The sequence below is a fragment of the Echiichthys vipera genome (assembly GCF_963691815.1).
Source record: "Echiichthys vipera genome assembly, chromosome: 22".
Lineage (NCBI taxonomy): Eukaryota > Metazoa > Chordata > Actinopteri > Perciformes > Trachinidae > Echiichthys > Echiichthys vipera.
In genome coordinates this window covers 5291570-5318595 of record NC_139847.1, presented here as the reverse complement: position 1 = coordinate 5318595, position 27026 = coordinate 5291570, and the positions used below count along the sequence as shown (strand labels likewise).

At 42.8% G+C, this 27026-nt stretch overlaps 1 protein-coding gene across 1 annotated transcript; it reads right to left on the bottom strand.

Annotated features, from left to right (window-relative positions):
• Positions 1–240: 240 nt before the first annotated feature.
• LOC310963926 (uncharacterized protein) lies at positions 241–24511 on the bottom strand. The gene is made up of 20 exons (XM_083936883.1): positions 24467–24511; positions 23890–24124; positions 23421–23793; positions 22363–22458; positions 21391–21618; positions 21166–21313; positions 19934–19960; positions 19763–19827; positions 19209–19331; positions 17483–17857; positions 5138–5204; positions 3473–3710; positions 3018–3384; positions 2807–2902; positions 2487–2720; positions 2251–2398; positions 2127–2153; positions 1956–2020; positions 1497–1619; positions 241–871 (listed from the first exon to the last, which is right to left on the bottom strand). Exons 2-20 carry the CDS (start codon positions 24114–24116, stop codon positions 485–487), a joined length of 3414 nt encoding a protein of 1137 aa, XP_083793009.1. The 5' UTR covers positions 24117–24124; positions 24467–24511; the 3' UTR covers positions 241–484.
• Positions 24512–27026: the final 2515 nt, after the last annotated feature.

Here is a 27026-nt window from a genome sequence, read left to right as displayed (position 1 = left end):
TGTGTCGCCGTAAATCAAATATACGTTGTAAATATTTTGACTGCAATCTCCCAGCTTGGGATCAATAAAGTATTTCTATTACTATTCTATTTTAAAGATTCATTTAAATTGATGTTAAACTTAATAAACGTGCAAAAAACAAACAAATTAATTGCTCTCACAAAGGGCGAGAGTTTAAAACCACTTTTGCAGAACGACACAATCGCACAGTGTTTATTTTTCATAACATAACTTTTATTTTCAATTTCACAATTTCATATACAAAGTTATATAGGCTACATATTTGCATTTCCAATTTAGCCTATGAAATAAAGTGTCTCAGTGCATTCAACAACATGTTATATACATTTGTGCGTGGTATCGTTTTGTCAATATTGTTTAATAATCATAATAAAAACCTGTTGCAGGCTACTGTGGGTCAGTTATTATAACAGTACAGTTAATATAATATATACTTTAAAAGCATCATGACGCGTCACACAGCTTAACAGATGGTTATGTCCCGTCTTTCCATGACCTCGAGCGGACAGACGACCAGCGGGGCAGTGTTCCTCCCGTCGTCTAGAACACAGGGGTTGAAGTACGGGTGGAGGGGCTCGGTGAAGTCGCACCCGCTGTACGTGTAAATGTGCCTTTTTGTTTCCGCGTCGTAGAAAGACACCGCTCCTTCCTCGTAGTTCAGGAACACGCCCACTTTCTGGGGCGTTTCCTGGGGGCGGAGGGCGACGGACGGGCCGGCGCAGGCGTTGAGACTGCCGCCTTTCCGCCGGCAGATCGCCCAGTAACCGCTGTCGGGGCGCACCGTGATGGCCCCCTTCCTGTTGATGGACTCCTTGGCCACGCCAAGATCCCAGTCCGTTTTATCTCCGACCTGAAACGCAAAGTACAAAGTACAGAGTACAGAGTCAGACACGCATGCTTCCTTTAAATATCCTAATAAGTTATTATTAAATGCATTCTTATTACAAATAACAATGCATTTTTGATTAATTCAAGGCCGGCTGTGTTTAAATGTGCATTTAAATGTGTCGAAATAGAGGTCGTGTCATATTAATTTCCTTTATTTTTATGTCGTAATGGCGCTAATGCTACTTCAACCGAAAAATACAGTAAGAAGAGCTTAAAGTAAGCATGGAAACAGGGTTAACTTGTGGGAGTAGAGCCTGATTTTAACTGCTTAAGTCCTGCATACGTTGTAGCTGAATAAACACCAATTTGTGCACACAATCAAAACCAAAATACGGAGTCACATTTGGGTCAAAAATGCATTTACATGTTGTTGCATTACATTTTTTTCAAGCGAAAGATTGATGGGATTTTATGTCTCGTGGTGAATACTGTCGGTCTTAACCAGGGTGAAAACTTTTGCGTGTTTATCACTAAAACACGCCTGCACTCGGTCGACAACTACGGTATGTCCGTGCTAATTGTGTTTAAGCAGCTGCTGGTTGCAGAACAAACTGAATCGGCACCTGTCTTGTTTCTAAGTGTTTTACCTGAACGACCCAGTAGCGTCTTCCGCACGTGAAGCTTTGTTTCCCCAAAACGCAGACGCAGGCGTTGAACCGCTGAGGATTGTCTGGGAGTTGCCCATTGTCGTTCTGGCTGCTGACGCTCACCTGTGGATCAACACAATCGTCATCTTCATCGTGTTAAACACTACCCTAATTGGCGACAATTAATAGCCTTATAATTTTCATATCGAAACATTTTAGCTTAATTTTGAGCTCCTTCGCGTCAGATTGTCACAACCCAACACTTTCCAATTCCCATGTGCGAACATCACTTCCACCTCTATTTCAGTAACATGCTGCACAACGGGGAGAGTGTGAACAACTCAACCAGTCTTAGCTCAACCTGCTGTGCCACAACAAAAGGAACGATTGCTCGCCTTCACAGCCTTTTAATGTGAGAAATCCTACAATAGCTTAACGATCATACAATCAGACATTTACCCTCTTTCTATCTGGAGACAGGAGCAGCCAGCCCGAGGCAGTCTCAGGGTCCAGAGTGACGTCGACTGCAGAGACAAAGGAGAAAACCAGTGAGTCGGGTGCGGAAAGAAAAGCGGAACTGACCGATTCAAGTTATTTGACATAAGTAGTGGAGTGTGATTGCGAACATACCTGCGTACTGATTCATCTTTTCTGCTTCTGTACAAATCAAGAGGAGAAAGAAAAAGTTATTTTCATGCACCGATTTTCCCGACAAGTATATGTAAGCGTAGGCGAATCATCAAGATTTGCTGACCTTCTGCGGACAGTTTCTTCGCGAGTTCCTGACAGACGTCCACGAGCTTGGAGACGGCCCTCGTCACCGTGCCCATGCAGTTATCTGAGTGCACCGCGACCTCGGACCACTCTCTGGTGGACGGGAGCCGACTCACAGACGGGAAACCCTAAAATGTCGAAGGTTTCTCGTGAGTGCAGTTCTTGAAAAGTCGACGTAGGCGCTGAAACGTTGAAATGCAAATACGGGCGTCTAACCTGCAGGAGGTGAAGCGGGTTGGGAGTTCGCTCCAGCTGCTGCAGGTCCCTGCCCCTCATCTGCAGCTCACTGAGCTCCTGCTCCAGCTCATCCAACAGCTCCTCGGCTCTCCTCTCGGCTTCCCCCTGCTTCTCGTCCAGCTCCTCCGCCAGCGCGGCCTGCTGCGTCTGAATGGCGGCTATCAGCGTGTCGCAGATCTGAGCGCTGCTCCGTACCTCCCTCTCTGTGATTTTCTGCCGATGGAAACGACCCAAGCGTGTAAATTCACAGATTAAAACCACTTGGATCTTTTTGAACGTGCATCCAGACAACAACTCACTTTGCTTAGATCCACTGAATCTTTTATCTCCTTCATTTTTCTCAGTCTGGCGTGAATCATCTGCTTGATGCTGGCCTTCGTCTCCTTCAAACAAGCCTGCGAAAGATCGGAAAAGGATTTGAATGAGCCGCACAAAAAAAAGGGGAAACACATTTCTATATTTGCGCAAGAGGAAAGCAGGTGGAGGAGACTGCTTTCTCCTTCTCCTCACCTTGACCCTCTTGCTCTCCTTCTCTATGGGGACAGTGTTGTGGTGTTTGTGTTCTCTCTCCGTGCATTTAGTGCAAACGAGCTTCTGGTCTTTCTTGCAGAACGCCGTCAGCGGGTTGTTGTGCTTCCTGCAGAGGTGACGGTTGGCGAAGGTGGCCGGATCTGTCAGCCGGTGTCTCTGCAGCACCGGGTCTTTCTGGTGCAGCCCAAGGTGAAGTTCACAATAGGACTCCTGGCACATGAGGCACGACCGGACCGACGGCGACTTGTCTCCGCGGCAGACGTCGCAGAGAACTTCGTCAGCCTCGGAGAGCTGGATTAGCGAGTTTTTCCTGCTCCCTGCGCCGTCGACGTTCTCCTCTTGTGACCTTTTGATTGAAATCAAATCTCGATTAAATTCAAATGTGTGTTTTCGAAGCGACTGCAAAGAACCAGAATCCAAACTTCACCACAAACCTTTTATAGAATTCAATGATTTCAGCGTATCCTCGGTTAATCCTGAGTTGCGGACGCTTGCTGAACGCCTCTTTGCACAGCGGGCACTCAAACTTGGTCTTGGTGTCCCAAAAGCCTCCGATGCAGCCCAAGCAGAAGTTGTGGCCGCACGGGATGGAGGTGGGTTCGGTGAAGATGTCCAGACAGATGCAGCACTTGAACTGCTCCTCAAACGGCACGGCGAGGGCCATGTTGTGGGCTGGGGAAACAAGAAGAAACACGTAACTTAAACACGTAGAGAAATTCTTTGCACAGTTTACAAACCTGTAAATAGTTTAAAACAGAATATTTGCAGGATGTTTTGCAGGATGTTTTACAGGATTGCGTCATTTGTTGATTAGACTGATTTGCAATTACTGACTAATGCAAGGAAAAAAATGTTTTTTTGATTGCACCATACTGATTACTAAGAGCGCACTCACACTGTCCATCTGTACTGTGCCCAAGCACATTTCAGGGCTAAAGCCTAGTTCGTTTGACCAGTGTGAGTGCAACTGTACCACGTCTAGGTGCGGCACGCCTGCCGTCCACGGACTGTTTGGGAGAGGTGGGCTTTTGTAAAGCCGGTTTGCACATGTACGAGCATGAGCGCGCGCACGTGTACGAGCACGAGCACGAGCACGTGTACGAGCACGAGGCCTACGGCCGTTCTGACGTCATTTTATGTGCGCCTGTTGGGACAGAGAAAAAAGAAGGACGGACCATGCGCGGACAGTCACAAACAGTTGGACAAAACACACAAAAACTTCGAGGTCTATGGAAAGATTTGTAAACAAAGCGACGCATCACGATGACGTCATCAATGCGTGTGACGTGTTACGGCGTGATGACGTATAGGCAGCAACGAGCATTCGCCGAGGCCCAGGTAGTGTGAGTACAAACGTGCCTGGAGGGGGGGACAAGGACCCTAAAGCACGGGCTATGGTACGGACGGACAGTGTGAGTGTGACCTAATTGTTATTAAGAAAATTTAAATAGAAATCTAACACAGACAGCACTCTAATAATAATAAATATATAGTAATTATCTAATGAACTACTGGATGCATTGACAATTAGAAGACTACTGAGTAATCAATTCATGATAAGTGGATTTTAAAAGATATATATATATATATATATTAATAAAATGTTGCCATAATTTTGTATTTATATATAAACATGAATATATCATTATGAATATGAATAAATATGAATTAATGCTAATTAAATAGACCCTCTTGCCTCCAGGATTTATGACAAAGTAAGCAAACGACAATAATAATAATAATAATCAAAAAGTCAAAATAATAATAATAATCAAAAAATAATAAAAAGTTAAAATAATAATAATACAAAAATAATAAAAAGTTAAAATAATAATAATAATAATAAATCATAAAAATTTAAAATAATAATAATAATAATAAATCATACAAATTTAAAATAATAATAATAATAATAATAAATCATACAAATTTAAAATAATAATAATAATAATAAATCATGAAAAGTAAAATAATATTTAAAAATAATAATATGTAATAATAATAAAAAATAAATGAATAAATAAATTAAAATAATGAATTAAAGTAGCTGGAGAAGCTGCAGCGTGTTATTTAGTAGTCTCATATCCCAAGTGTCCTACCTGTTGGAGTCGTCATGTTTAGCGTCCTGTGTTCATGTTCTGTGTTCATGTGTTCATGGTGCAGGGTTTAAATCCTCTGTCGCTCCCTGTTGGCACAGGGATCAGTTAGATCACCATTAAACTCCTCCTGCACAGGGGCTGGAGTTTCCCACCTCACTCAAACATTCTGGTCCTTCTGGTTCCTCGGCTTCATCTCGGTGTCATTGTTTGATTCTATTTCCAGGTCGTGTTGCGGAGCTTTTACAGGAATTGAAGGTTTGGCTCTCAGCTGCAGCCCAGAAGCTCTTTAACTTTCATTCTGAACAGTAACGTGTAGAGCAGCAGCCAGAACGTGACCCATTACAGGCTCAAATGAATGCATACGTGACATCCCACATAATATTATTATACAGGTCACACACACACAGGCCCGAAATACACACATGCACAAACAGGACCTATATACATGCAATTAATGGAGAGATGTCAGAGCGAGGGGGCTGCCAGTGGCTCAGCGCCCCGAGCAGTTGGGGGTTCGGTGCCTTGCTCAACAGCACCTTTGCAGTGACCAGGAGATGAACTGGCACCTCTCAAGCCACCAGTCCACGCTCCATTCATGGTTCACACAGGGACTAGAACCAGAAAACCTGCAGTTCACGTCCGAGTCACCTATGGACTGAGCTTCTGCCGCCCCCCAAAAGCAATTTCAGTCAAAAGCAACAGGGCTCGGTTTTTAGTCTAGGAAGACGTTTCACCTCTCATCCAAGAGGCTTCATAACGATGACCTGGACAAATGAGAATATTCACAGGCCCATACGTGACATATGACAAAAATGTCAGTGAACTGTGAAAAATGTCAGATTAGATTGAACTTTATCGTCACTGCACCGAGTTTGAATGCTTCTTTGTCCCAGGCCTTAAACAGTGAACTCGACCTGTTAAACATGGGGGTCAATGAGAAACTGCTCTGTTATGAAACCTGCCCCTAGTGGACACTCGGAGAACTGCAGTTTTTAGCACTTCTTTATTGGGTCAACCAGGAAGTTGCTGAGGTTGTGGTGGGGGGTTGGTGCAGACCAACGCTGTCAGCAGCGTCACTAACATGGCAGCTAATTTACGTCTAGGGAGGGAATGTTGCCAAGGACAGGGTGAGTAGGTAAAGACCACACTCTGTGACTTATTTATGATTTACAGAGACTCAACAATTCCCCCGTAGAGTACGGTGGCGTTGAAAACCTTCCCTATAACAGACAGGAACGTGAGACAGACCCAGCTCTGTGGAGGACGGACATCTGTCTGCACCGGAGAGAGGAAGAGAAGGAGAGAGAGAGAGAGGAAAGACGGACAGACACAAAGAGTGAATAAGTGTATTGTGATTAAACATAATTCCACATTATAGGGTCTCCTTTAATCACGTGCACTTTTTAAATTAAATTAAAATAATCATATATGATTAAAAATAGATGTAAGACAGGTCCTCAATGATGTTTATACATTTTCAAAAAAAAAAAAAACCTTGAAGAACTACTTAGAACAAGTCTCATCTCATCTCATCTCATCTTCAGCCTCTTATCCAGGGTCGGGTCTCGGGGGCAGCAGCTTTAGCAGGGGACCCCAAACTTCCCTTTCCCGGGCCACATTAACCAGCTCTAACTGGGGGATCCTGAGGCGTTCCCAGGCCAGTGTGGAGATCTAATCTCTCCACCTGGTCCTGGGTCTTCCCCGAGGCCTCCTCCCAGCTGGACGTGCCTGGAACACCTCCCTAGGGAGGCGCCCAGGGTTCAACCTTACCAGATGATCCTGAACCACCTCAACTGGCTCCTTTCCACGCAAAGGAACCAGCTTTCATGACCACAGGTGAGGGTAGGAACGAAGACTGAACGGCTCAGCTCTCTTTTCGTCACAACAGTGCGGTAGAGCGACTGCAACACCGTCCCCGCTGCTCCGAGTCTCCGGCCAAATAACACAATGAAAAACAGAAGAAATATCAATAAATTCCACTTAAATGTCTTCTCTTCCAGGTTTTTGAGACACACTTAGAGCATTTAAACATACAACATTAAAACATTCCCATTTTTTTTTTTAAAATCAAGAAATGTAATCAAACAAAATCAGTGAAATCATTGAAACAAATCTTTTCCTCTGACCGGAGGTTTCTGGATTTGATGTGCGTGTCCTCGGGTCAGAGAGATACATGAATTAAATAGTTCGGAGCCATTGAGGGACAAATCTGTGCCGAACAAAAGTAACCATTCACCCAGACAATCTTCACATCCATCTATCACAACCTGTTTTCTTTTACACGATATAATAAAAGGTTGTCAGGACATATGTGCCCCTATGGCAGGTTTTTAATCCTACATGCACGCCATTTAACGATGCAACAAAGAGAGAACAGTGTGTGCAGACAGCCGTGTTCAGAAATGCTCGGGTGTACGGGGTGTACGGGGTGTACGGGGTGTACGGGGTGAACGGGGTGTACGGGGTGTACTGGGTGTACCGAATGCCTGCAGGTGAGAGGTCTTTTGTTTAGTGCTGTCTGTTCTTCATCAGCTCCGTGTCTCTGTGCAGAATAACCTGTTTGGCAAAAGCTCTTTCTATCAGAATAAAAAAAACCAAACACACACAGGAAGGATGTAGTCGCGAGTTAGGGGGTTTTGTTGTTTCAGCGTCTCAATCGCTAAGCTTTTAATAGCTATTGCTTCACGAAAATGTGTGTGTGTGTGTGTGTGTGTGTGTGTGCGTGTCCGTGTCTGTGTGCGTGTGTCTGTGTCTGTGTGTGTGCTTGTGTGTGTGTCTGTGTCTGTGTGTGCGTGTGTGTGTTTCTGTGTCTGTGTGTGTCTGTGTGTGTGTGTGCGTGTGTGTGTGTGTGTGCCTTTGTTGCATCTGTGAAATGTTATGTGACAAAATGTGTCAGAAACTTTCCGTTTAGAAAGTGTTTTTGGAGAGGACCAGTGTGTTCGGTCTGTGTTCTGAACCTCAAACTTCACATCTGACTCGACATCCTGTTACCGTATCGACTATTTCTGGCATAAGATGTTTACAGAAATGCCTTTCAGTGTCCCGACCGTACCATTTGAGAAAGTACACGCATTTGCTTTTTCACCAAAAATGACCAACCTTCGCTTCCCCAGTTGTAAAATACGGTTATTTCGTCAGGACCCTTTGGTGTCACTTGTCAACACGGTTTTCGACCTTTGACAGTAGTTCAGTGTTAGCGGTTCCTGTTCAGAAATCACAGGAGGAGACACTTTTATTTTGTGTCCTGGACGGAGTCTCTGGAGCTGACCTCCATCACTTCACTCAGCAGCAGAACCAACACACCGTACATTCACTAGATATCCTCACACACATCTTAATACCTCTCTCTTACACTAAGAACACATCTCCTATGAAATGATCATGCAGCTATTTTCAGGTTCCAGGTGTGATCGAAATGCTCCGGAAGGTTCGAACTCCGGTGCGTGAACCAGTTCCCTGTAAGTTGAAAAACACTATGGGTAGCCCAGCCTGCAGGTTCAACTGTGATGCTCCAACACAGTTGCTATCTTAAACACTGGGAACACGTTGTCAATGCTGGGGATTTAAACAACACTATGAGGTAAAGTTTAGGCAACAAAACCACTTGGTTAGGGTTAGGAAACGACTGCGAGTGTGGTTTAAACAAGTACGGAGACGTACGGGACATGAACCACGGTCTCCTAGCTGAAAGTCCTGTGTCTGTTTGAGTCGTCATCCCCTTTCAACTTTGTCGCTTTTATAACTTCTGGAGCTCCGAGCGTCCGATATCAAAGCCTGGCCTGATCATCTAGTCTTGAATTGAGGTTGTAGTTCCTGCATGTGCACGTAAACACGTGTGATCAGCTGCAACCAACGTACTAGAAATGAGTCATCTACTCACACAAACACGGAGGTGGAGCTAACTTTTGTGTCAGTTAATCTAAATAATGCACTAGATTTTTATAAGATTGTTGTTTTAAAATCCTTAAAAGTACAGTCAGGGGGAAATGGTTTAAGAATTCCTCTGTAAAACCTCAAGTTGCTTTTACATTTTAGTTTGTTCTACGAATTAAACAAACGAGGTATAAAGTGTTAATTTGTGAGCTTTCACATCGTAAACTGAGCCAATTCTAATCTACTGAATCAAGATATGCTAAGCTAATTGCCTGTTAGCTCAGAAGAATGACCTAATTTTTAGATTTTTTTTAAATCAAACTTATCTTTTAATCTACAAAGTATTGGCTATAATGTATGAGTATTGGTGATGGAAGGCTACACGGTGGTGTAGTGGTTAGCACTGTCGCCTCAAAGCAAGAAGGTTCGCATCCCGGTTTGGGGCCCTTCTGTGTGGAGTTTGCATGTTGTCCCCGTGTCTGCGTGGGTTTTCTCCGGGTTCTCCGGTTTCCTCCCACAGTCCAAAGACGTGCAGGTGTTCGGTTCATTGATGACTGTAAAATCATCCGTAGGTGTGAATGGTTGTCTGTCTCTGTTCGTCTCTATGTGCCCTGTGATAGACTGGCGTCCTGTCCAGGGTGGACCCCGCCTCACGCCAGATGTCAGCTGGGATCGGCTCCAGCCCCCCGCAACCCTGACAGCGACAAGCGGTTGAAGATGAATGAAAAATGAATGAGTGTGATATTTGCCTCTGAAGTTGTAGCTTAAGTACAGTAACATAAACTGGAAAGTGAAGTACCTTCTTACATGCAGTACTTTCCACCTCTGAGGTCATTATTAAGTCAGTTCATAAATCTGCATCTGGAGCTTTAATCTGAAATGTTTCCTGGAATAAGTAAAAAAGACAGCACATGAGATGCAAACAGGAAACTCTGCATGAGTAATGTATAAACAGACTTATCACGTGTGAGTTTAATTGCTTGAGTTGTTGTTGTTGTGACTATTTCCAGTAAGAATTTATCGGCGTGGCCATTATTAATTACTGGAACCGGTTTGGGGAAATTGCCGTCAGGTATATTAATAAAAAAAAAATTTCCCTTTCAACAGAAGAAGCGAGAAACAACTCACACAAATTCAAATGAAGCAGTTAGTTGAATTAGTGAGAATTCTTCTGGAAAAGACCGGACGTGCAACCAATCAGAGCAAAGAAACAACGTGACACATGCAAGTAGGGGCGCTGCTTGGTTCGTTGAAGTGACTGGAAGTCATCAAGGTGACAAACTTTCTCAAACACAGCTAAACCGCCCACTAAAATGTCTTCCTGAGAACATTTTAGACGAGAAAAGGGCAAAATCTTGATTTATATTGGAAACGCTCTCATCTTTCCAACTAATTAGCAACTCCTCCTGTATGACAAAACCTTTCTTGAAGTGTACGTATTGACCTGTCTTTGCAAAAACAAACAACGACACCGAATGTTAGCGTACCAGAACCGACCCTCCGTAGCCGGTTACATTCGTTTTTGTCTGAATTATCGTTTATTAATGTCTGTCCATCAGAAATAAACTCTTAAAGGATCCTGATCGTTTATTAATGTCTGTCCATCAGAATAAACTCTTAAAGGATCCAGATCGTTTTACTAGCTAACAGCATGTTGTGCTAGCTGTCATCACCGGCAGCAGTGTGTTAATTTGTGATCTTCAAACGTTTAAAGTGGAGCCCCTGCTTCCTGTTGTTACACTGAACCAAGCTACTCTTAAATCAAACTATTCCTTTAATCTGCAAAGTAACTATTAATTATTTCTGTCAAATAAATGTAAAAAGCAAGATATTTTGCCTCTGAAGTGGAAAGTACTCCACTATAAACTGCACAAGTGCCTTTAAATTATACCTCTGAATACATCTTTAAGCTAAATGCTAACATCAACATGCTAACAAGCTCAAAATGACAATGCTAAGTTGTTCATCGTTTAAGCTAAATGCTAACAGCAACATGCTAACATGCTCACAATGAAATTGCTAAGTTTACCATCGTAATATAACTTGTTAGCATGCTAACTTATGCTAAACGTAGCCCTACAGCTGATGCTGACAGTATTGTAATTTTGCAGGTATTTGGTAATTAACCAAAATATAACTTGACCTGATGAAAATGAAGGGGTCACCAACGTTTAAGAGGACAGGGACATGAATTTCTGTTGATCAGTCAAAAGCTGTTGAGACGTTTCACCCAAAAACACTGATTTCAACGTGGCGCCGAGATGAAAGTCGGGATCACCGAAATCTGTGACTCCACGTGAATCAGCCGGCACGTGAGATGGAAACAGGAAACTCGAATGAGTAATATATAAACAGACTGGTCATCCAATCACTGAAGAGATTCTTAATATCCAGCGATTATCAGGCCAGAGTCGGATTCATTGTGTTGGAGTTAATTTGATGTTATTAAATTAGGTCCAGTCATTATTAACCGGTCATTAGCACGGCCACTATAAATCCCTGAAACCTGTTTTGTGAAATACATACAACACATAAATACATACGTAAACAACAACAATAAAACGTTCCCTTTTTCAATCAGCCAGGTGAGTTTGGTAAATCTACTGAAGAAGAGAGAAACAACAGGCAGAAAGTTTGTGAATGTTCTCATTTGTCCAGGTCGTCGTTATCCTCAAAGCAATATCAGTCAAAAGCAACTGGACTTGGTTATTTGTCTAGGAAGACGTTTCACCTCTAATCCAAGAGGCTTCATCAGTTCATGTACCATTTTCATGGACCAGGACCAGGACCAGGCTGGGACTGGACCAGGACCAGGACCAGGGCCAGGCTGGGACTGGTCCCCAGTCATCACCAGGCATTCTCGTTACATGATAGACCAACGAACAAAACTGTCTCGATGGCTTATTTGAAAAAGACCATTGGGTCCATTTCTTTCACGGGACTTACACTTTAAGGCCTAAAATTTTGATTATTGTACCTCAGACCCCGCGGATACCCTGAATTAAATAGATCTACAACCATTCAGAGCAATGAGTTGATGTATCGCAGAGGGGCGAGTTTGGGCGATGCTTGGTTCACTTTAAAGCTTAACCATACACTAAAATGTGTTCCTAAGAACAGTTTAGTCCAGAAAAAGGCGATTCATATTCATCAGCGCAGCTTAGTTTGACTTTTTGAGTTACGTGAGCGTAGTGACGAAAAGAGAGCTGAGCCGGAAGGCAAAGCTCTCGATCTACCGCTCAATCTTGGTTCCTACCCTCACCTGTGGTCATGAAAGCTGGGTCATGACCGACAGAACGAGGTCGCGGGTACAAGCGGCCGAAATGGGTTTTCTCAGGAGGGGGTCTGGAGTCTCCCTTAGAGAGAGGGGGAGAAGTTCAGCATCCGTGAGGAACTCGGAGTAGAGCCGCTGCTCCTTTGCGTTGAAAGGAGCCAGTTGAGGTGGTTCAGGATCATCTGGTAAGGATGAACCCTGGGCTCCTCCCTAGGGAGGTGTTCCAGGCACGTCCAGCTGGGAGGAGGCCTCGGGGAAGACCCAGGACCAGGTGGAGAGATTAGATCTCCACACTGGCCTGGGAACGCCTCAGGATCCCCCAGTTAGAGCTGGTTAATGTGGCCCGGGAAAGGGAAGTTTGGGGTCCCCTGCTAAAGCTGCTGCCCCCGCGACCCGACCCCGGATAAGCGGATGAAGATGAGATGAGATGAGATGAGTGAGCGTAGTGTGTTTCGCTGGTCCATGAAAGCCAGTTACGTTCGGTCTACATTTGTTAGGAAATGTTCTGGCATCATCTTAAACCCACCCCACATGGGATAAAGGGTTGTGATTGGTCTGCAAAGGGCCCGGCCAATGTGAGGAGCACCAGACGTACCTGCCAGAGCAGATGAATGATGAGCTCGGCCGATTCCCAGAGCCCAGTATTCATGTGAAAAATGTTTTGACCTAAATGTGTCACTCTGCCCTGCAGCAGGATGAGCCGTCTTACATCTCGCAATCAACGACTAGTGGCTTCACCCAAAACACTGATTTCAACGTGGTGCCAAGCTGAAAGTCGTGCTCACCAAATTCTCTGACTCAACGTGACTCAGCGGGCACATGTGTTGGAAACAGGAAATTCCATTTGAATGAAGCTGTCACCGGGTCCCTGTCTGCTGTGATTATATTCACCACGTCTTTAATTTAATTACTCAGCTCTGTTGTTGTGAATATTTCCAGCGCTGGTCTTTGGCATTCTGCACAACGGGTTTGAATACACTTAACGAGTAGTTAGCACAATGAAGGTAAAGTAGCTGTGGTTAAATTCACAAATAGCCCAGAACCTCTCTGTGTATTTTTCCGGTGCAGAACAAAATGCCTCTGGATGAAATTATCAGGCAAGTTTCAAGTTCAATTTAAGACTTTTTTTCAGATCTTTTCAAGACCACTTTCACATCCATACTGGCAAAAAATTATGAAGCATATGAAGGAAAATCTTATTATCATATACTTAGACTGCTGTTTTCTTGCCATGCACCACTATCACTTTATTATCTAGGTTATAGTTGTATATTATATTTATACTCTTTTACTGCACTATAGTTCTGTTACGTCTGCTCATTACACACATGTATCATGTCTGACCTCATCTGAATCCGATCACTGTCCACTTACATCCTTCTGCACTACAGTTCTGTTTATACCTGTTTTAACAGTCTACTGCATGTTTACATTGTTTACATCATATACACCCGTTCACATGTCTGCTTACATCTGATACACGCATGTCTTTCTACATCTCACGCCGACGATGTTCTCCGTATCTAACCTGTACTAACACACTCACATCCTGACACTTACTCTTCTTTTACACTTTATTCTTGTGTTAGGTTAAAATGTTTTTTGTATAATTGCACTGTCGTGATTTGCTGCTCTGTGTGCCCTGAATTGCCCCCCGGGGACAAATAAAGTTTTTTGAATTGAATTGAATTGAATTGAAATCAGAGTCCCAGAATGACTTGGGAATAATAGTAATTTGGCCGCTGGCATTGAATTGCATGTGTGACTTTGCCCTGGGGCAGTCTGAGCCGCTCCAAAACAAAGATTCTCTGTTAAATGACCCCGCCTTAAAACTGCATTGTGTTCTGCTCACGTTGGCGGGATAGGTGGGATAGGCAACTTCATATGAATGCTATGATGGTTCGCAAAACAAAAGAAATGAAGTAGCTGTCGTAAGAGTCACTTTCCTACACTGACGGACAAACCTGACATGATGCTTCAAGACTTTGAAAACTATACTATCTACTTGATGATCTAACTTTTCTAATATGCTTTTATATTCCATAATAACTCCATGTAAACTTTGAAATCTTGTATAAATCTTATAATAAAGTTTGTGTAGCTTTGTTACCAGGTATGGTCTCCTGTAATGGATGGAAGGAGTCTAGCAGGCCTCATAGGGTGAGCTGGAGCGGGGCCAGCAAGATGTCCTTGGTAACCACTCGTTATTCAGTTATGGATGTGTGAGAACAGAGGTAGAAAGAAGACCGGTGGGAAGTGAGAAAGACGCCTTTGTTTAAGAAATCTACACAGAATATCTTATAATGACATGTTTTTCACTTGACTCTATGACGCATGGGCTCTTTAAGACCTGCTTTCGTTCTGCATACAATCCTTTTTATTGAATGAAATAATAAAACAAAAACATGCTTTGAAATAACCGTTGCCCTGATTGATCTGCTCTGCGTCTGATAGAATATCAAGATTTATTCCCTTTTGATGAGAATAGTCAAAACAACCCTGTGAAGTCAGTCAGTGAAGTGAGTGGATGAGGAAAAACTGCACTGCCTTGATGTCACTTATGTCAAGTTAAACTTTATTGTCCCCGTGGGGATATTTGTCTTGGGCACGGTGCGTGATTGCCTCATAAAGAACGTACTTTACAGGCTTAAAATAAAAAACAAAGAACAAAACAAACGTCGTCGATAGCATAGCTTAGTAAAAATGCAGTTGGCGCTATTATATGAAAGTGTACGCTGCTGGGATGAACACTGTTGCAGGTGTGAAATATATTTATTGCCCTAGAACTTGTGTATGAAGTGCTAAGTGATAAAGTGTAAAGCCATTTATTGCACATTGATGTTGTGTTTTAATAGTGGAGAGGAAACAAAAGCTGCAGTGTGTGGAGAGAGGAGATCTTCTCTAAAGGGAGTGGCAGATGCTCTGGCTTGTTTGCGCGGGTCACACAGGGCCCAGGTGTGTCTCATGCCGCTGATTAGACTCCGCAACAGTGCACAGGAAACAACAAGGGTGAACCAGTCAGTGGCCAACAGAAGTTATACTTGAGAGAAGGTACTTCAAGGTCCAGACAGATGTGCGTCCTCCACAGAGCTGGGTCTGTCTGACGTTCCTGTCTGTTATAGTGAAGGTTTGCGTTGCCACCGTACTCTACGGGGGAATTGTTGGGTCTATGTAAATCATAAATAAGTCATTCTTTGTATATTTTTACTCTTTGTATATTTTTACTCTTTGTATATTTTTATAATTTTTATTATGTTGTATGTATATGCCGATTGCACTGGGTCTGAGAGGACTGTAATTTCATTTTTTGCATTTTGTATGTCATGCATATTGCAATTTTTGACAATAAAACTGACTTGACTTGACTTGAGTGTGGTCTTTACCTACTCTGTAAAGTGTCCTGAGATAACTTTTGTTATGATTTGGCACTTTAAATAAAATTGAATTGAATTGAATTGAATTACTTTCCACCACTGGTGAGTACTTTATATGTGGTTGTACTTTATATGTGCCAATGTCAGGATCCCAGTTCTGGCAGCCTCTCCTTTTCCTTTTGTGCTTGTAATTGTCTCCCTCTGTCTGTGTTTCCCTGTATGTGTATGAGTCATAACTATACATTTCTCTCCCACTTGTATCACAGGATAAAGGGAAGTATCTTCACAAGATCTACAGGGCTACATTGCATGCAAAGATAAAGAAAACTTCTGCATCATGAGGAGATAAAGAATGGATTTAGTCCCGTGTTTTAAAACCCAAAACATGTTGATTGTAATTCCCGTCGCAAATCTTAAATGCACTTTTGGGGACATTACATGGACTTATATTCATTTTCTTGAGGTTCACCCTTAACCCAGACCCACCTACTGACCCAAAAATCAGCTTTTCCCAAAAGGGGACACGGCTGGAGAGGGGACACAGTTGTTTGGGTGTTCCCAAAGGTTAGTTGGGAACACGCACACACATGCTGCACTGACACCTAACATACACACGCATATTTTTGTTTTTAAGAGCCTCTTTGTTGTGAAATGACAAATGATATGTCTCCTTCAGTTGTTGCCTTGTTTGGTCATCATGACAGTGCATGCTTGATTTAATTGTTGCCAACCACCACGTCTCAAAGCATATCAGGTTTAGTGTTGTGCTCTTTCTCACGGTATGATATTTCCTGACAGATGACAAGTTTAGAGTACAAGTACAGAGTAAGAGTACAGAATGTCCTCGACCAGGATAACAAACATGTAGGCCTACTATAATGTCAGGGAAACGCTTTGCTGACTTGTATCTGCTGATCTACCGTACTGATCGATGGACAGAACTGTGCACGAGGAAAAACCTTTTAAAACCTCGAAAAAGGATGATGTGTAGTCAATAAAGGCTGGATTCAATATTCTCTCTCTCTCCCCCTCTGACATCAGCAGGGTCGTCAGCAGCATTGGCACCACCTGGGCTGTGACGACCCTCTCTCTCTCTCTCTCTCTCTCTCTCTCTCTCTCTCTCTCTCTCTCTCTCTCTCTCTCTCTCTCTCTCTCTCTCTCTCTCTCTCTCTGACATCAGCAGGGTCGTCAGCAGCATTGGCACCACCTGGGCTGTGAGAGTCTGGGTGATCGTAACTCTTACTGCAGCTCAGTCAGTGCGGCTCTCCTCCCAGAGACACCTCGGTCAGCCTTTAGTTGGCATTTGGGTTTCTGTACAGCCTTCTTGCAACATTACACACACACACACACACACGCACACATGCATTCACCTACACCACTGATTCCACTGACTACAAACGCCATGATTAGTTTAGTTTACTTTTTAAAGTGACTTTTTCCTAAATAAATAATTAGTAAGAAGAATTCCTTTATTTCCGCAACAGGGAAATTCCATTTATTCACTCTTATTTTTCATGTTACACTCACACAGGGGAGAGATGTCTCACTCTCCCCAGATGCAAGGGGGCTGCCAATGGCTCAACGCCCCAAGCAGTCGGGGGTTCGGTGCCTTGCTCAACAGTACCTCGGCCCAGGAGATGAACTGGCACCTCTCCAGCTCCACCTATATTAACGGTGATTTAAAGTTAACTCTTATTTTAAACAATCTGATTGTGGGAGAAGTTTTCATTTGTTTGTGCCATAAAAATGCCGACGAGTGGACGTTGACTTAGCGGAAATGTGCACAGACTTTGCCGTCTAAACAACAAGAGTCTCCTGTTAAACGACATCTTCAACGTGTCCAACCTCCACGGGACAGATGACCAGCGGGGCTGTGTTCCTCCCGTTGTCATGGAGACAGGGGTTAAAGTACGGGTAGAGGGGCTCGCCGAAGTCGCACCCGCTGTACGTGTAAATGTGGCTCTTTGCTTCTGTGTCGTAGAAGGACACCATCCCTTCCTCGTAGTTCAGGAACACGCCCACTTTCTGGGGCGTGTCCCGGAGGTGGAGGGTGACGGCGGGGCCGGCGCAGGCGTTGAGACTGCCACCTTTCCGCCGGCAGATCGCCCAGTAACCGCTGTCGGGACGCACCGTGATGGCCCCCTTCCTGTTGATGGACTCCTTGGCCACGCCAAGATCCCAGTCCGTTTTATCTCCGACCTGAAACAGAAAAGAGATTCAGACAAAATTAACTCTTTGCTGATGCCTGATGGACTTGAAGACCATGGAGGGATAATCAACAGGCTCAGAGTGTCTCCTGCAGATGTGACTCAAGAGAGGCGTGCCGACCCCAAAGATACACAAAATGACCACAAAAATACACAAAGTGGCCACAAAGAGACACAAAATGACCATAGAGACACAAAACGACCACAAAGAGACACAAAACAACTACAAAGAGGCACAACATGACTACAAAGACACACAAAATGACTACAGAGACACAAAATGACCACAAAATGACCACAAAGAGACACAAAACAATTACAAAGAGACACAAAACAACTACAAAGAGACACAAAGCAACTACAAAGAGACACAAAACGACTACAGAGAGACACAAAACGACTACAAAGAGACACAAAACGACTACAGAGAGACACAAAATGACCACTACCGAGACACAAAACCACTACAGAGACACAATATGACTACAAAGAGACACAAAACAGCCACAAAGAGACACAAAACAACTACAGAGACACAAAATGACCATAAAGACACACAAAACAATTACAAAAAGACACAAAATGACTACAAAGACACAAAACGACTACAAAGAGACACAAAATGACCACAAAGGGACACAAAATGGCCACAAAGAGACACAAAATGACCACAAAGAGACACAAAACAGCCCCAGAGACACAAAACAATTACAAAGAGACACAAAGCAACTACGGAGAGACACAAAACAACCACAAAGAGACACAAAATGACTACAAAGAGACACAAAGCAACTACAAAGAGACACAAAACTATAGAGAGACATAAAATGACCACAAAGAAACACAAAATGACTACAAAAAGACACAAAACGACTACAAAGAGACACAAAATGACCACAAAGAAACACAAAATGACCATAGAGACACAAAACGACCATAAAGAGACACAAAACAATTACAAAGAGGCACAAAACGGCTACAAAGAGACAAAGAACAACTACAAAGAAACACAAAACGACCACAAAGAGACTTTTAAGAGGGAAAACATTTTGTGGCACGTTGAAACTGCAGTCTGATGGATTTCCCTCATGGCTGATCTTCCTTGCAGCCACAGGGGGGAGCTAAAGAGTTAATTGTTTTTTTTTTTTTACATGATCCACTTTCAAGTCGAAATTTAGATGATCATAAAAGAGTTTCTTCTTATAAAAACCTGCTTGTTGTAATTGATTTATTTCTCCTATCTTTGATCGCTAACTTTGATTTAAAACATTTAAAATAACAATAGTGTGTGTGTGAGGATGCACAGTGGAGTGAGTCGTGGAGCTGGAGGTGGGAGCTCCTACCTGAACCACCCAGAAACTTCTCCCAGAGCTGAAGCTTTGTTTCCCCAGAACAGAGACGCAGGAGTCGAACCTGCGGGGGTCGTACGGAGGAGGAGGCTTCTTCTGCTGAAAGCCCAGGCTCACCTGGGGGTAAACAACAACAGTTACTGTGCACGCGCTACACTGACATAAACACTGAAATAAATAACGGTGGAAATATAAAGAAAATAAAAAGTAAGTCAATAAATGTAGAAATATATGAGGAAATAAATAAGTAAATGAATACGTGTGGAAATGTAAAGAGAAAGAAATATAAATAATAATGAAATAAATGAATTTGTAAACATAAAGACAGAAACAAAAGCAATAAGGAAACGAAAAAGGAAGAAATAAAGGGATGAAAGTAATAAACTTACATGTTGAAATAAACAGATAAAAAACACTGAAAAATGGAGTAATTTCAATAAAGAAATTGTGAAAATGGTTTTTAAATAACTTGTCTATTGCCTCTTTATATTGTTGTCTAATTATTTTACAGTTTTATTCTCTTTTTTTACGACGTGGTCAAACTTTACCTGTTTCCCGTCCGCGGACAGACACAACCAGCCGGACGCAGTCACCGGATCCAGAGTCACATCCACTGGAGACGCACAGGCAGGAAGACGGTGAGAGAAGAGATTAAGGGACGTTTCCATGGAGACATCAACAAGATGTGACAAGATGATTTCATATATTCAGAAACATACCTGCGTATTGACTCGCCTTACTGATTTCTGCAAAACAATAGGAAATAAAATGTTAGTTTTCCGTTTTTGTTTGTGAAGGGAAAAAAAAGGAACCCAGAGACACATAAAACAAGTACAAGGCTCAGAGTGTCTCCTGCAGGTGTGACTTGAAGAAAACAGCCACAAAGAGACACAAAACAACTACAAAGACACACAAAACAACCACAGAGACACCAAACAACCGAAGAAAGACACAAAATAACCACAAAGAGACACAAAACAACCACAGAACACACAAAACAACCACAGAGACACCAAACAACCGAAGAAAGACACAAAATAACCATTAAGAGACACAAAACAACTACAAAGAGACACAAAACAACTACAAAAAGACACAAAACAACTACAAAGGGACAAAAAACAACTACAAAAAGACACAAAACAACTACAAAGAGACAAAAAAACAACTACAAAAAGACACAAAACAACTACAAAGAGACAAAAAACAACTACAAAGGGACATAAAACAACTACAAAGAGACACAAAACAACTACAAAGAGACACAAAACAACTACAAAAAGACACAAAACAACTACAAAGGGACACAAAACAACTACAAAGAGACACAAAACAACTACAAAGAGACACAAAACAACTACAAAGGGACATGAAACAACTGCATAGACACAAAACAACCACAAAGAGACACAAAACAACTACAAAAAGACACAAAACAACCACAAAGGGACACAAAACATCTACAAAGAGACACAAAACAACTACGAGACACAAAAAAACTACAAAGAGACACAAAATGACCAGAAAGAGACACAAAACAACTACAAAGAGACACAAAACAACTACAAAAAGACACAAAACAACTACAAAGACACACAAAACAACTACAAAGAGACACAAAATGGTGGCTCTTCCCTGCGTCGCTCTCATCAGCATCACAGGTTAAAGTAGCACGTCAATAAAGATGACGGACAAGTGGTTTATCCAATCATGTGCAAGGACTTTTAATAAGGCCCAGCCTCCTGAAATCACTTTCCAATGGAGTGATCCCAGATGTTTGAGTGAAGCAAGGAGGAACCAAATTCATCATTTGCGGCGTGGACGCGGAGTCGCGTGGGTCTCCTCTCCGCTCTGACTGCAGCTGACCGACCATTCAAAGCAGGTGTTACAAGATGAGGATTTAACAGACCACTCTTTAGAGGCACTGCTCCCAAATGAACAGTTTACTGACCTTCTGCAGAGAGTTTCTTTTCAAGCGTGTGGCACACGCCCACCAGCTTGGAGAAAGCTCGCCTCACTGTCCCAATGTAGCTGTCGGAGTGGACTCGGACCTGGGACCAGTCTCTGGTGGACAGTGGAGAACTCAGAGAGGGGAAACTCTAAAAGCGGGAAAAGCGTATCAGGGATTTGTGTTTGATGACGAAGCACGGATGAAAACGCCGCGTGACTTTCTCACCTGCAGGAGGTGAAGAGGGTCGTCGGAGTGCTCCAGGTGCTGCAGCTCGCTTTGTCTCATGTGCAAGTCGCTGATCTCCTCCTCCAGCTCTTTGATCAGCTCCTTCTCTGTGCCCTCGCTCGCTTCCTGCGAGAGCTCCTCGATGAGCGACGCCTGGTTCGCCTCAATGACGCTTATCACCGCGCTGAAGACCTCGACGCTCGTTTGTATCTCTCGCTCTTTGTTCTTCTGCAGATGTGCAAAAATCGGTATTAGGCTAATCTGTGTAAAATGCAGCAGTTCGTACATTTTTACGCCCTCAAAATGTAACAACAGTGCTAACACTTAACCGTCAATTAGAATTTTTACCCATAAGTTGTATTTACTTGGAAAACTGTTCAACTGATCGTAATAATTGTGAGAAAACATGCAAACACGTGCATTTTATTAGAGTGACTTAAGCATTAGCAAATTGCGAGTTAGCTGTGTGTTTCGCGCCGCGGCTCTCAGCTGTGGGCGCCAACCCAGCAGTGGGACGTGGGCGCCACAAACTTAAACCCAGAAGAGAAAGGGCTTGAAATGCGGATTGTTGCACACTATCAAGACGCGTGGGGTCGTCCGTCCTACACGCGGACAAATGACAGATGGATGAGGTGGAGACAAGCTTGGACCTCCGCATCCGCACAAACCGTTCAAGAAAAGTCGACGCACGTGTCCACGACAATGGGCGCAACATTGCGGCCGTAGGACTCCGTAGTTGCCTTCTTGACGAGTAACGCATTCTGGTCGATTAACAGGTCAGCTATCGGCCAGAAAAAAGTCAAAATGAAGTCCAATCATATTTACGGCCCTTTCACAAATTGAACCGCAATTCATGAAGAGTCCACAGCCGAGCTTGTTGGAAACCCAGTGACCTATCCTTACCTCAACAGTCTAACCGTAACTTATCGAGGTCAGTGCCTTTCACCGTCTTGCAAGACGTTCAAAACTTACCCCGCTAAACTCCAGTGAAGCGTTGATCTCCGCGAGCTTTTTGATCCTGGCTTGGACCATCTGTTGAAACTCTGCTTGGACCTTCTTCACCTGAGTCTGCGAAAGGTTGACAGTGAACACACAAATGCATCATCAAGAACGCTGCAACACAACTATCAGCATGAAAAAAAACTATATATATATAATGATTTAAAGTGAAATACAGGTGTAAAATCATCCAAAGGTCTTTTTTGGCAAATACACTCATCAAATGAGCCATCGATACAGTTTTTTCCTGTGTGACAACTATTAACGGAGAAATCCAGGAGAGTCGCTAACAGCCAGAAGTGGCTAACACTGATTAGCTCAGGGCAGTATGGAGAATGCATTTAAACGTCTTTTTTAACCACTAATACTGATCAAAATAACAGCAAACCTCTGCAGCAGCATGAGAAGAGTCCTAGGTCTTTCAAGAGTGTATGATAGACTTACCAACTGGCCCCTGTACCAGCTCCTCTCATAGTAAAGTCCATTCAAGTGGATTACCAAAGTCAATCCCAAAGGAAGGAGCCCATTGGTGCTTTGTTTTGTGTGTAGGGACTCTTCTCATGCTGCTGCAGAGGTTTGCTGTTATTTTCAGCAGCATTAGTGGTTGAAAAGACGTTTGAATGCCTTCACCGTACTGCCCCGAGCTAATCACTGTTAGCCACGTCCGGTTGTTAGCGACTCTCTGGGATATCTACGTTAATAGTTGTTACATGAAAAAGAAATGGTCTTGATGGCTGAGTGGATTTGCCAAAATGACTCTATAATTGCCCGTAGGTGTGAATGGTTGTCTGTCTCTGTTCGTCTCTATGTGTCCTGTGATAGATGTCGCCCTGTCCAGGGTGTACCCCACCTCACGCCTGATGTCAGTTGGGATCGGCTCCAGCCCCCGCGACCCCGACAGGGACAAAGCTTGCTGAAGATGAATGAATGAATGAATGACCCTGGGATGATGTTACGCCTGAATTTCACTTTCAAGCAACAACATATACAGTATAAAGGCAGACTGTAGCGTTTTAGATCATTCTCCTCACCCGGACCCTCTTGCTCTCCTTCTCTATCGGGACGATCTCGTGGTGTTTGTGGTCCTTCTCTCTGCATTTGACACAGATAGGTATCTGCTCCCTCTTGCAAAACGTATCAAGGACCTTGTTGTGAGTTCTGCAGAGGTGACTGGTGACGAAGGTGGCCGGATCCGTCAGCCGGTGCTTCGTCAACACTGGATCCCTCAGATGAGGCGTCAGGTGAATTTCACAGTAAGACACCTGGCAGACGTAGCACGACTTGACCGCCGTTGTATTGTTTCCGTGGCAGAGGTCACAGGGGACTTCGTCATTCTTCGAAGGTTGCCTCGCGACAGCTCTCTTCGGCGGCGCCGGCTTATATGACGGCGTGCCCTTCGTAGACCTGTTGATCGAATACAGATCGGGTTAATTTGAGTATGAAATAAGCGCTGAGGTGTATGTGATGTTGCTAGACATCGTTTAAAAAGTAAAAACAGACTTTTTGAACTGCTCTGTGATGTCTTTTAAGCCCACGTTGATCCTAAGTTCTGGGCGTTTTTTGAAGGCCTCTTTGCACAGCGGACACGCCGACTTGTGTCTCGTATCCCAGAAACGTTTGATGCAGCCCAAGCAGAAGTTGTGCCCGCACGGGATGGAGACGGGGTTTTGGAAGATATCCAGACAGATGATGCACCGAAACTGCTCCTCGGACAACAGGGAGGCCATGTTTCCGACTGTAGAATAACACTGTTTTACTGACACACGCACATGTTATACATATTATTCATGTCTTTGGATATAATTTGCTCAACACCTTCATTTTTGTCTGATTTAAAATAGTATCAATTATCATAGTATCATTTTGACCTTGCACTTGTTGAAAAAGGGCATTTTTCTTTATATTTAAAGGTTGATGCCTCATATCAAAGCTTTATTGAGTACATTATACATCATTTTTGAGGTTGAATCCATTTTGACAGCTTTTTTTGAAAAAAATTGTTTCCATTCGCGGCGAAAGTCAAATGAACTTGAAGCATCTCTTTCTCTCACTATCACACAATAGAAAAATGTCCTACCTGTGCGGCCGACAGACAGATACTCCTGCACAGATGTGTCAACAACAGTTGTGTGAGCGTCAAAATCAAAACAGCACTCTTTAAAAATATGGCACAACTTGAAAGTTCCTCCCACATTTGTCAGAACAGGTCACTCTGGTTCTGCTTCTTGTCCTTCAGTCACGGTACTTTCCGCGTCTGTGTACAAAAGGAGCCATTATCACATTAACTGGATGCTGCCGGGAGTCGTTTCGGTTATAAGATGCACTCTCAGACGTACCGACAGCATCTGCAGAACGAGTTTGTAGAGCAAACACAAGTGACAAACACATGTACATAAACAGTACATGTTCTGCTGTATTAACCGCCATAACATATAAGTCATATTCACATAACTATAGATGTTATTATAGTTACTGGAAGTGTGTCTGTCTCTGTCTTTGTGTCTGTCTTTCTCTCTCTGTCATCTGTCCGTCTTTGTCTCTGTCTTTGTGTCTGTCTTTGTCTCTCTCTATCCATCTGTCCGTCTTTGTGTCTGTCTTTGTGTCTGTCTTTGTGTCTGTCTTTGTCTCTCTCTGTCCGTCTTTGTGTCTGTCTTTGTGTCTGTCTTTGTCTCTCTCTGTCCCTCTGTCCATCTTTGTGTCTGTCTTTGTGTCTCTCTGTCCATCTGTCCGTCTTTGTGTCTGTCTTTGTGTCTGTCTTTGTCTCTCTCTGTCCATCTGTCTGTCTTTGTGTCTGTCTTTGTGTCTGTCTTTGTCTCTCTCTGTCCATCTGTCCGTCTTTGTGTCTGTCTTTGTGTCTGTCTTTGTCTCTCTCTGTCCATCTGTCTGTCTTTGTGTCTGTCTTTGTGTCTGTCTTTGTCTCTCTCTGTCCATCTGTCCGTCTTTGTGTCTGTCTTTGTGTCTGTCTTTGTCACTCTCTGTCCATCTGTCCGTCTTTGTGTCCATCTTTGTGTCTGTCTTTGTCTCTCTCTGTCCATCTGTCTGTCTTTGTGTCTGTCTTTGACTTTCTCTGTCCATCTGTCTGTCTTTGTGTCCATCTGTCTGTCTTTGTCTCTCTCTGTCCATCTTTGTGTCTCTCTCTGTTTCTATTTCTCTTCTTCCCCGGAGTTGTTTGTGCTTTGTCGTCTCGCAGCTCTCTGCTGATGGTGGTGGTGCCTGCTGCTGTGGTCCTGCATGACGCTTCCTGCTGCTGTTATAATCTATCACCTTAGCTGTGCTTGTTTCTACTATTCTGCTGTATTAACTGCCATAACATATAAGTCATATTCACATCACTATAGATATTATTATAGTTACTGGAAGTGTGTCTGTCTCTGTCTTTGTGTCTGTCTTTGTCTCTCTCTGTCCATCTGTCCATCTTTGTGTCTGTCTTTGTCTCTCTCTGTCCATCTGTCCATCTTTTCTCTCTCTCTCTCTCCTTTTCTTCCTCTCTCCGGTGCAGACAGATGTGCGTCCTCCACAGAGCTGGGTCTGTCTGACGTTCCTGTCTGTTATAGTGAAGGTTTTCGTTGCCACCGTACTCTACGGGGGAATTGTTTGGTCTATGTAAATCATAAATAAGTCATAGAGTGTGGTCTTTACCTACTCTGTAAAGTTCAGACAGTTCAGACGCTGCAGAAGCTCCGATGCTTGTGAAACAACTCTGAAAACAAAAGGAGCATCATTATTTTTCTCTGCCATCGTTTGATTTCCACAATGATGGGCGGATGAAGGGAATAACACCACCCGTCCTTCCTTTGTTCTATTGTACGAGACGTAAACAGACGTGACATCAGTAATTACAACTGTTGGGACTTTTGTGTCTCTGATTCACAACATGCAGAACAAAACAACGTTGTGTATTTTCAGCGTGTGAGAATCACGAGTAGAGCACTTTTTAATCTTATAGTGGAATAATTCATAGATAGGCAACAGGCTGCTTTCCTGAGCAAATAACTTTATAATAATATGATATAATATAATAACATTATTATACATTATAAATAAAGTACAATGTACTGTACAATGTATTAACCTATTCTGAACACTGAGAAAATAAGGAATAAATAGAAATAAATAAAATAGCTAAATAATACTGTGTGTTCAGGATCAGTCAATTGCTGACCATTAAAATAAAAATAAATATAAATAAAATAAAATAAAATAGCATTATAGTACGGTATGTTCAGGATTAGTACATTTCTGTCAATAAAAATAAAAATAAAATAAAATAGCATTATAGTACGGTATGTACAGGATCAGTCATTTTCTGACCATTTAAATAAATAAGGAATAAATAAAAATAAAATAAAATAGAATAATACTACGGTATGTTCAGGATCAGTCAATTTCTGTCAATTTAAATAAAAAATAGATAAAAAATAAAATAGTTAAACAATATTGTATGTATAGGATCAGTCAATTGCTGACAATTTAAAAAAATAAATAAAAATAAAATAAAATAAAATAGCTAAATAATATTGTATGTTCAGGATCAGTCAATTTTTGTCAATTTAAATAAGGAATAAATAAAAATAAAATAAAATAGAATAATACTGTATGTTCAGGATCAGTCAATTGCTGACCATTTATATTAAGAA